At 37.1% G+C, this 10,192-nt stretch overlaps 4 protein-coding genes across 4 annotated transcripts in view; 1 reads left to right on the forward strand and 3 right to left on the reverse strand.

The window, feature by feature from the left end:
- Nucleotides 1–2,155, forward strand: part of Cbr-twk-14 — a gene marked incomplete at both ends in the record, with an annotated part of 4,780 nt that extends 2,625 nt beyond the window's left edge. Inside the window, 6 exons of the mRNA XM_002636700.1 lie at nucleotides 687–1,009; nucleotides 1,061–1,159; nucleotides 1,344–1,502; nucleotides 1,553–1,627; nucleotides 1,697–1,887; nucleotides 1,935–2,155. Coding sequence (XP_002636746.1) covers nucleotides 687–1,009; nucleotides 1,061–1,159; nucleotides 1,344–1,502; nucleotides 1,553–1,627; nucleotides 1,697–1,887; nucleotides 1,935–2,155 — 1,068 coding nt within the window. The remainder of the gene's footprint in view (nucleotides 1–686; nucleotides 1,010–1,060; nucleotides 1,160–1,343; nucleotides 1,503–1,552; nucleotides 1,628–1,696; nucleotides 1,888–1,934) is intronic.
- Nucleotides 2,156–3,254: 1,099 nt separating this feature from the next.
- CBG23470 lies at nucleotides 3,255–5,383 on the reverse strand (the record flags this gene model as incomplete). Its single annotated transcript, XM_045237407.1, has 8 exons — nucleotides 3,255–3,631; nucleotides 3,939–4,080; nucleotides 4,133–4,201; nucleotides 4,246–4,365; nucleotides 4,694–4,917; nucleotides 4,964–5,102; nucleotides 5,157–5,238; nucleotides 5,358–5,383. The coding sequence occupies 8 exons, from the start codon at nucleotides 5,381–5,383 to the stop codon at nucleotides 3,255–3,257; spliced, it is 1,179 nt and encodes a 392-aa protein (XP_045097742.1).
- Nucleotides 5,384–6,326: 943 nt separating this feature from the next.
- Nucleotides 6,327–7,472, reverse strand: CBG23469 (the record flags this gene model as incomplete). Its single annotated transcript, XM_002636698.1, has 5 exons — nucleotides 6,327–6,703; nucleotides 6,752–6,893; nucleotides 6,942–7,133; nucleotides 7,182–7,390; nucleotides 7,433–7,472. The coding sequence occupies 5 exons, from the start codon at nucleotides 7,470–7,472 to the stop codon at nucleotides 6,327–6,329; spliced, it is 960 nt and encodes a 319-aa protein (XP_002636744.1).
- A 694-nt stretch (nucleotides 7,473–8,166) lies between these two features.
- On the reverse strand, nucleotides 8,167–9,043 carry CBG23468 (the record flags this gene model as incomplete). The annotated part of the gene is made up of 4 exons (XM_002636697.1): nucleotides 8,167–8,325; nucleotides 8,368–8,499; nucleotides 8,735–8,892; nucleotides 8,941–9,043. 4 exons carry the CDS (start codon nucleotides 9,041–9,043, stop codon nucleotides 8,167–8,169), a joined length of 552 nt encoding a protein of 183 aa, XP_002636743.1.
- Between the last annotated feature and the right edge of the window lie 1,149 nt (nucleotides 9,044–10,192).

Raw genomic sequence — 10,192 nt, forward strand, 5'->3', positions numbered from 1 at the left:
CATGTATAGGGTTCATCAATTGTAACTTCTTTTGAAAAAAATTAAAATAAGTCTCATAACTGAAGGGTCAGACCTATATTTAAACGCGTATATGTACGTTACTCGCCCTGAGAAAACTGATAGACATGGTCCCCCGAATACGTTTTTTTTCAAAAATTGGCTCCTATGCGAGATATCAAAAATCAACTGGTAAAAGGTTTGTAATATCATGATAAATAATTTATCAGTTGACAACTTTTTGATATAATTATCAGGAACCGAGATATGTTGCTTTTTTTTGACTAATCTTTGCCTCATCCCTGAACTGATCTCGACAAACCCTTCAGTATTAGTACAAATTATGCAAAAATCAATTTCCTGAAACTCCATGGTTCCCGGAAACGTCCAGTCCGCGGATCAAACTTTTTTTAAATTTCCACCCAAATACTCATAACCACTCCCCTTTGTCACTGACACATACTCTCTTTCTCCAACACGAATTCTCACACTTGCCTGCTTTTTGTCACCATTGGCAACACAAATCAAGTCGAATGAGAAATGAGTGAGCCAACTTTTATAGTCGCGCGCGTCGCAGTCTGCGAGAAAGAATAAAATCAAAACAAGGCAAATGAAAGGGAACGGATGAATGGGACATAATGTCTAGAAATAGACTACGAAATGATGATTTATTTTTTGTTATTTTTCAGATTGAAAAACGAATGAACGAATACCGAGAGAATTATTGTACGAGAAGACCAATGAACGAATGTGATTTCGATGAAATGGTCAGATTTATCGCCGACGGAGCCACAAGTGGACTTTTGAACACACGACCTCGATTTGATATCCTAGGATCTCTATTCTTCTCGGCTACCGTAATCTCAACCATTGGTTTTGGAACTTCGACGCCCAGAACTCAACTCGGAAGATTTATAACGATTGTGTATGGAGTCGTCGGATGCACCTGTTGTGTGCTGTTTTTTAATTTGTTCCTGGAGAGACTGGTGACTGGAATGTCATACATCTTAAGGTAAGATTTTGAATAAAATAGTTCAATCATGGATTATTTCTAATTTTTTAGAAGTCTTCGAGAGCGGAAAATCCGATACAGGCTTAAGGAGCCAGGAAACAAGCCGGTCACTCTTCTCATCAATAATGAAGACTTCAATGAATCTTCCAGGTTAGAAAATAGTAATGAGAATGTGTAAGAAGAGGTTTCATTTGAAAAAAGGCATCGGGGCCGCAAGGCCGCTGTACCCTTGCCCAGAATTACTCTTTTCCAAATTATGCGACTGGCCATGGCACAGTCCAATCTGAAAATAAATGTTGAATAATTTTACTGCAAGCTCAAATTTTTATTGCAGCTCTTGCGAGGGTCATATGGACAACTGGAGACCGTCAGTTTACAAAGTATTCTTCATTCTTTTCTCCATGTGCCTGGTTCTTATCACCGCTTCCGCCGGTGTCTATTCGGTCATCGAAGACTGGGTCTACATCGATTCTCTCTATTTCTGCTTTATCAGGTTTATCGGTATCATGCGGATTTTCGTTGAAATTTCCTTTTTTATTTCAGTTTCGCCACAATCGGCTTTGGTGATTATGTATCCAACCAGCAGGATGTGACGAGGATGAGCCCGGATCTGTACAGGTATGTAGGTGTATTCTTGTGTAGGAGTTAAAATTAAGTATAACAAATGATTCATTAAAAATATTTCAGATTTGTCAACTTCTGCATTCTGACTCTGGGTGCTTGCTTCTTCTATTGTCTCTCGAATGTATCCTCGATTGTGGTTAGACAACTCTTGAATTGGATGATCAAAAAGATGGATATCAAAGTAGAAGATAGATCATTCCTCTGTTTTAAGAAGAAGAGAAGATACATGGGTCTCGGTCTCCGTCCACCGAAAGGTATTCGGACAGCTGAAATCAATAGAAACAAATAAAAATTCTTTCAGGATACGACATGACATCTGAAAGATCGTCAGTAGATTACGCAGATGGGTTGCTGTCGTTGAAAGAGTTTCTGATGAACAATCAAAGTTCAATGATCATGCTTCAAAAGCAATTGATAAAAAGTGCGATGAAGAATGTTGTGGAGAATGAGGAACAGAAGATCTCAGCAACACGAGTAGGACCAATGGGAATTCTTGATGAAGCATTTGGAGATGAACCATGAGAATTGATTGATGTACAGTACCACCTCGGGTAGATTTTCTGATTGACTTGTAGATTTTGTTCAAGTTGTATTACATTTCGGGTCTTCTATTTTCAGAATAATACTTTTTGTTAATATTTCTCTCCTTTTCCTGTCCATCCCCCCTCTCTTCTGAAATTGTACACATTTCCCATTTGAGCGGGTGCTAATTGGTTTGCATAATGAAAATGTATCTTCATCCGTTCAGACTACAAACATTTCTTGATTCCCAGTAATGCGTGGGCTATATGGAGAACCAGAAAAAAACTGAAACTGATCTAGATAAAATGACGTGCAAACTGGAAAAGCGTGATTTTTGAGGTGGGAAAGTTTAGAAAAAATTGAATTCCCACAGAATATCTGTGGGAATAGCATCATAAGGTGCAATCCGTATGAGCAGTTTTCAGAGCGAAGTGTGAGAAATTGACATGTAAATCACTTTTTTGGGGTAGGCAGAAATTTTGTATCAGGTTTTATGACCAAGTTGCATCATCCCAATCCTAGAAGATCAGTCTTATATCTTATTTCGGGTCACAGAAGAATACGAAAAAAGATCGTTCAATCTTCGCGAAAATAAAACATCGTTCTTATTCGTTTTTCTTCGTGTTGAGAGGCATTTTCATCAGGGGTGTACAGAATGTCTTTTTTTCGGAATGTCGAGAATTACGAATTTCAATATTCCGAAACTTCAGTATTTCGGAACATTCCATTTTAACAAATTTAAAAAATTGAAGTTTCGGGATTTCGGTATCCCACTGCCCCTCACAAAAGGGCGGAAAATGGGTGAAAAGTTGACAAACAGATTTTTTTTTTAACTGAAAGTGATTCCGCTCGAGACCCACACAGACACTCGCGCTTTTAAGTTCAAAAAGCTCTAATTCTGGAAAAAATCGGAAATATTCCGGCCGGAATTTCATTCAGAATTCGGTTCCGAACATCCTTGATTTTAATCGATAGAGCAGTTGTATCTCAGTGAGCACATCGTGCCTTTGACGAAATGAACAACCTGTTTTAGATTCATTTTCAAAATCTTGAAATAAAGAAAAACTAGAGATCAACAGGAGACTAACTTATTCGAACCCTATTTCACATATAAATCGGTACACTCTTGATCAGCAATATTTACAATAAAAAGTCGAATAAAACGGAATTGTTGCCACTTTACAAAAACCGGCTTCATAAAAATGTACTTCCTATCTTCTAAAACTTTCCAAATGAAATTATGGAACAATTTCATCTCTTGCAAATTGGACAGATCCTTATGCATTTCCACATTTAGTTGACAAATTTTTACACCTTGTCGATCCAGATTCCCATCGTGATGCAGCTGGTTGAGAACCGGATACTCATTGCCTTCGATGTCCATCCAAAGAATATCGATTTTGCTTTTTTGAACACTATTCTTGAAAAAGTGGTCAATTCCAATGTGCTGTGTTTTCTGTTGCACATAACCATCATCTAAATGCATTTTGATTTTGGATTACCGTAAAAACTGTAATATAACGCCACCTGTATTAGAAGACCCCCTTTAATACAGCGTCACCCTTAAAGGGCGTTTACAGGTAGCAAAACAAAGCTTTTATGATCGATTAACACAGTAATAGTGGGATCTACTAATTACACACCTTTTTTTTACCTTTTGGTGCCCTTTAAGTAAAAAATCAATTTTTGTTACCTCGAATCAACCCAAAACACCCCTTTGAAAAATAGAACGCCATGGCGCTATATGACAGAGTTTACGGTAATTGAAGAATAAACAACTTACTCCCCAAAACCACAGAATCATCAATTCCGTTCTGATCACTGACTGCATACTGGAAATATTTGCCTCCTAAGCTTTTTTCGTACAGATTTTTATTAATCTCAGAACTTGGATCAGCTCCGAAGAACTGGATGTTCGGGTACAACTGCAAAGCAATTTTTGGATTATTCTATTCTTCACAATCTTTTCTTTTTTACCTCTCTCAATCGGATTTCAGCACTAACATCATGACCGATTCCTAATGTTACCATTGTGAGATTTTCGTTCTAGAACTGAACGGATTATCATATTTTCATTCATTTCAACAGACCTTTCTCGGAAAAGCAACATATTTAGTCTCATCTCTGTTTCTTGATGGTCGAATATCCAAAGCGGTGTATGCTTCTAAGCTGTCGCATTCAGAAATGACGTTGGTGAAATCGTACCAGAACTGAAAGAATAATAGTTTTTACAGATTAATAAAATTTGCTCAAAAACGGGTGTTCATAACTACCGTAAACACAGAGTGAAAACCAACTTTGAACTCAATTATCTCCTGACATGTGAAAGAAAAAAAATACTAGTCAACTAATAAAATGTTCATCGAAATTTAAAAAAATATTTTATCAGTGAATACCTTTTCGATATCTTTTGGAAGGAATGCAATACATGCGCTCGAAGCGGAAGATTTATGTGACACTCTATTAGAATGTTTAGGGTATGAATAGACAAAAATGGAAAATTGACGAAAATTGAAAATTGAATAAATAAAAACTCACATTTTGGTAATTCCCTTTTAGTGGTGCCAACTTAGGTTTGACACATTTGTAGAATTCTCGAAAGATTGGAGAAATCGTTGTGTCGTTGACTAAAATCATATCAGCCTCGTCCCAGGGAACCACATTTTCTTGAGCTTTTACAACAACCCAAACAAAGAAAACTGCTACCAAGAACCACAACAAGCTCCTGAGACAGAATATTGCACGAGGAAATGTAAGCCTATCTAAAATTAAGTCATCAGAAAAAAGCACAAACCATATTCAACTCACTGTTGTCTAGACGGTTATAATTGAAATTATCCATTAAAAATGAGAAGAACAAGACGACAGAAATCTTTAGTGTGGTTTCCTTCTTCCTTATATCCTGTCGACTATATTTCCATTCTGCGAGATGGGTATCTTCATTTTTCTGGATAAAATAGCTTGCTTATTCGTGACGCAGCTTCGTGGCAGATGGACATACATCGCAGATTCTGAAGGTGATAATAGTGCACTTCTGGATAGAGAATTTTGGGAATGGAAGTTTCAGAAATTGAAATTGATAACTGAAATTCAGAAGCTATTTGGTTAGCTGCCATAAAATTGGAAGTTTTTGTGTCAACAATGCATGTTTTTGTAAAATGGGTTTTCCACAATCTCAATCCAAAATGTGTTTGCAATTTACTTCAATGGCTCTCTGTCCAACTTCATGCAGCCTCTCTGATACGAATTGGCCGATTGCGAAGTAATGCACTCATTTTTTTGCGCACCTATTTTTCTGTCTCATCGTGATTCTAATGGGTAGAATGGAAATTCGACAGATTGGTATCAGGACTACAACGCGCGTAAGCATGGACTTCCCAGCCTACCTTTTCGATCTTCTACGACTGGATCTTCGCGTCATACAAACGGGCATTACCATTATGAAAATTGGTGGTCGTAATCAATAAATGGAAAACTAATTCATTGTTAAGATTAATTGAGTGTTGATAGAAATCTAACGTAACTGTCTGGCAAAAACTATTGTCGGAATTATAAAACTGTCACCTCGGCGCATGCAGACAGTGAAAAACACTCAAATTTTTGTATACTCCGAGGTGACAGTTTTTTTTTGTTCCGCCAATAGAAACTCAAAAAATGCAGGACTTTGATGGGCTTATCAAACATACGGCATAACGTTTCCCTCAAAATCCGGGCTTAGGAACGATGTTAGGTGTACGACAACGTCCAGCTTCTCTCTATGACAGACCCAGGGCCTAGGACCCAGGACCATGCTAAAAGCCCATACTCGATTCTACAAATGGGCCAATTTAGAGACAAATTCTGAAGAGCTTTCTGAACAACATTCCCTTCCGAGTCAGTTAAAACTTTTAGAAAGGTTTGTTGCATTTTGATGGATTGATATTTTCTAAAAGTTATTTGTCATATGATCCGTTTTGTTTTTGACTTCAAAATTACAACGGGAGAAATAATGCCCTATGAATTTTTCGAAATCTCCGTTTTTTTAGATGCGGAACTTGGCATATCTCGGGACATGAGAGAAAGGATGGATGGATTTTAGGGAAATTCAATACAACATTTCAAACTCTTAGAAACTTTCATTCAAAACAAAAATGTTACCCGGTTTTTTAAACAAATTAAATAGGAAAAGAGATTATCTCATGTACAGACTAGTGCATTCTGGATCTTCAACATTCAATACAACAACTCGAATGAAATCATGGAACCAGTAAACGTAGAATGGCTTCACAATGATGTACTTTCGATCTTCCATGATTTTCCATACGAAATCGTGGAACTTTTGTTTTTCACCAGTCACGTCCTTGAGAAGATCTTTGTGAATCTCGACGTTCATCTGACAAATCTTGACTCCTCGCCTATCGAGTGGACCTCCGCGATGAATCATATCCAAAACTGGAAACTCGTTTCCTTCAGTATCCACCCAGAGAATATCGACACGTGGTCGTTTGAGCATGTTTCCAAAGAAGTAGTCTGCTCCGATGTGCATTGTTGTCTCATCACGGTACTTTTCTGAAATAAAATTCACTTCGGTATTTTAGTAAACTTCTGAAAACCGACTTCTGAAAATGTAAGACTTCTGCATTCCTCCTTGTCCACTAACAGCTACTTGGAAATAGTTTCCTCCAAGTTTCACTTCGTACAAATCTTTGTTGATTTCCGGACTTGGATCGACTCCGAAGAATTCAGTTCCTGGCCACATCTGGAAATAATATGCTTAGTTTTCAGATGCATCTAACTATGAACTTACTTTCTTTAATCTGAGTTCAGCGTCCACATCATGACCGATACCCAGTGTTACCATAGTAATATTTTCTTCTTTTTGTTTTGGGAATGAAACGTATTTTATCTCATCCGTGTTAGCAATCGGCTGAAGATCGAAAGTTTTGTACTCTGGCAGATTATCACATTCTTCGGTTAAATGAACATACAGTAGCCAGAACTGAAATAGAAATTGTAGTATCGTAGAGAAGATTCCGGAAAATCTTACCCTGTCATAATTATCTTTTTGTCCAATAATTTTGGGATAAACGCAGTTATAGAATGCATCAAAAACTGGGTTGACTTTTCTGGTCGATAGAACTGGAAATAATGATTCTGCTTTCTCATCTTGAAAAACCGAACCAATAAGCAGTACGGCACTGATGAATACCAATAACAATAAAACGTATTTCGATGTAGCTCGATTGTAAAAAAGAGCTGAAACCTTTGACTAAAAATGAATAGAAACTAACTCTTTACCTTCTTTCAGTCGATTGTATGGTTGTGAAGTGATCCTCATTTTTAAGAAAGACAAGCCTCTTTTTTTGGCGCTAGTCTAGGTTCAGAATGTCACTATACTTTTCTTTTATACACACCTGGGATGAACAAAGAAAAAATTGTTCTCCACTCGCATTTCAACAAGATTTTATCGGAGCTTCGGAGGATTTTCTGGAGGCGGCAACTCGTTTTTTTCGTCGATGCCATCGGGTACTGTACCTCGATTCTTTGTTCTATTTGAAAAAGAGACAAAATTAGAATATCGAGTCTTCCTTTGGACAAATTCTGGTTTTTTGGTGGAACAAAATTTTTCCTCGATTCTTTTTCAATTCTAAGTGATTCCTGATCCGGTGTCGCTTATAAATAGGATGACTGTCTGAAACTTTTTTGACAGTTTTTTGAAGAATTTCATGTAAAAGTTTTCCATTTCTAGTAGAAATTTATTTATCGACTTACAATTAAATTACCCCCCCTCTGAATAGAAGGTCACCGTCCTATTTTTATCAGATATGAAACAAATGTGTCAGCTGATAAAAGATAAAATTTTTACCATGATATCACAACCATTGTATCAGTTGGCATATTCTTGATACCGCAGAAATTACAGAAATTGAGATAATTGCGCTCAAAGTGCAAGAATAGAAGGTGGCCTTTTATTGGAGCGTTTATGGTACTTCATTATACAAAAATGCAGAATAATTTTGATGAGAGTAAAACTAAAACTGAAAAACACTGTTATCGTCATTCTTAATAAGTGCCGAACGTGGAGCCATCATGTTATCCTGAATCCAAAGAAGGTACCAATAGAGACGCCGTCCGGTGAGAATCTCGTAAATCTTGAATAGAACCATTCCTCCCATGAACATTATCATCACCTGGAAACCAGTCGATTTTTCATTATTCCCTGATAGGTATACCTTGTCAACTTCCTCATTAAGAATTATGAATGCCAGAAGAACGACGACGTAAGCAAGGGACACGAGAAGATCCAGAGAGGTGACTACCAGAAATCCAAGAAGAAGCTTGGTGTTTTTGGTGTAGATTGAGATCTCAAAGTTTTCAGATTTTAGACCTTAAATTTTCTGATATTAGACCAGATTCCAACGTTATAGAACTACAGATCCAGTTAAGTGCATTCAAATACTGCTCTTATTTTTTTAATCTACGATTCGCATCTATTTTTCCTAGATCTCCTAAAGTGTGTCGATCTATTAGATAGCAAAGAAAAACTTCGATTTTTCGATAAATGCATTTTCCAATTTTTCGAAAATTTTCCTGACTCACTAATGCCATCAGATCCGTGAAGAGGTGGATAATGATCCAGAATACTAGTGGTCCATTTGTTGTACATATCTTGTGTTGGGAGAGAACAGTTGGTTCATTGTAGCGTTCCAAAATAGAGACATTGAATGATTGACATGTCATCAAAGGATGTTTGAAGCCTGAATTAAACTTTTTTTAGTCCAAATGATAGGATTAGCAAATGTTACCTGTTAAGTAAGTCGCCACAATGACAATAATCTCCAATGTGCATAGAATTGCTACATCGACTGCCACGTGGCAGCAGAGAATTTTATACTCGAAGTCGTCCATCCTTGAATGAGCCGAAAAGAATGAAAAAAATGGACGTTGAAGCTGACGAAAAAAAAAGAAGAAGAGTGATGATTCGGTGGGCGTGAAGTGTCAAGAGTCCCCAGAAGATGAGATTTTTCAATTATTTTTGAGCTCCCTTTCATATTTCTTTTTGAAACTCAAGTAGTCTCCCTGGGCATCACAACGCCTTCTGATTTAAAAGTTCGCTTGTTGGATTTCAAATCGGGAACATTGTTTTAGGTCTTCGCTAACTAAAAACACAACAAGAACAGAAGACGAATCATGGGGAAAATATGTCTGCTGAATGGTTGTGATCTACGGATATGAGAAGTTCGAACTTTGAGATTTTCCATTTACAGATGTATAAATAGGGTCTCGTGTTATGGTCACATGTGGTTCAAGAGGTATTTCGAGAAATTTGAAGAAACAAATCTCCGCAAAGGATCTGAGTGCATGTACACATTCTCAAGGCAATAGAACTTACACAGTTGATTTCATTCACGTTGGTTTGGAAAATATGGAACGGATTACAGAGAACTTGTAGTTTGTTAAAACTAATGGAACATCTAGGTTCTTTTTATTATTTTCTGGAGAAGAAAAACAACAAAAATAAATAAGTTGAAGACGAAACTTTGCAAGGAAATGGCACATAATTTCTGGTAGAATCCTGAAACATGTGTATTTTCAGACGTTCTTCGATTCGGTCCCCCAGATCGAACCATACGGGTCATAAAAGAAAAGTGACTCAATTCCTATGATCTGTGCTCGCATGATAATTTCTTTCTGCTTTTTGAAAAAGCCTTTTGAAATTCCTCGAAAAGCATGAGACAATGAAACCAAAAATCTTTTAAAATTCAAGACTTCTTTCAATCCTAGCTCCGCATGCTGATAACATCACTGAACCCAAAAAGAAACCTTTCGAGGCAAGACTCGAACTTCGGAATAACACCGAAAAGTGGGAAGAAAATTCCGGGGCTTCGTGGGAGTTGGAGATCATATAAAATGGTCAGCGAGACCTGGATTAGTGCTCATTTCGGCAAGTGTTCGTTTTGTGCTCTTTTTGTTCAAATACGAAAAACCTATGATTTGAAAAGAGGTTTTGGTTGTATTCACACAATGATTCTGATGATATTCAACTTGATACTCTTC

This window comes from Caenorhabditis briggsae, assembly GCF_000004555.2.
Source record: "Caenorhabditis briggsae complete genome, chrV, whole genome shotgun sequence".
NCBI classification, from domain to species: Eukaryota; Metazoa; Nematoda; class Chromadorea; order Rhabditida; family Rhabditidae; genus Caenorhabditis; species Caenorhabditis briggsae.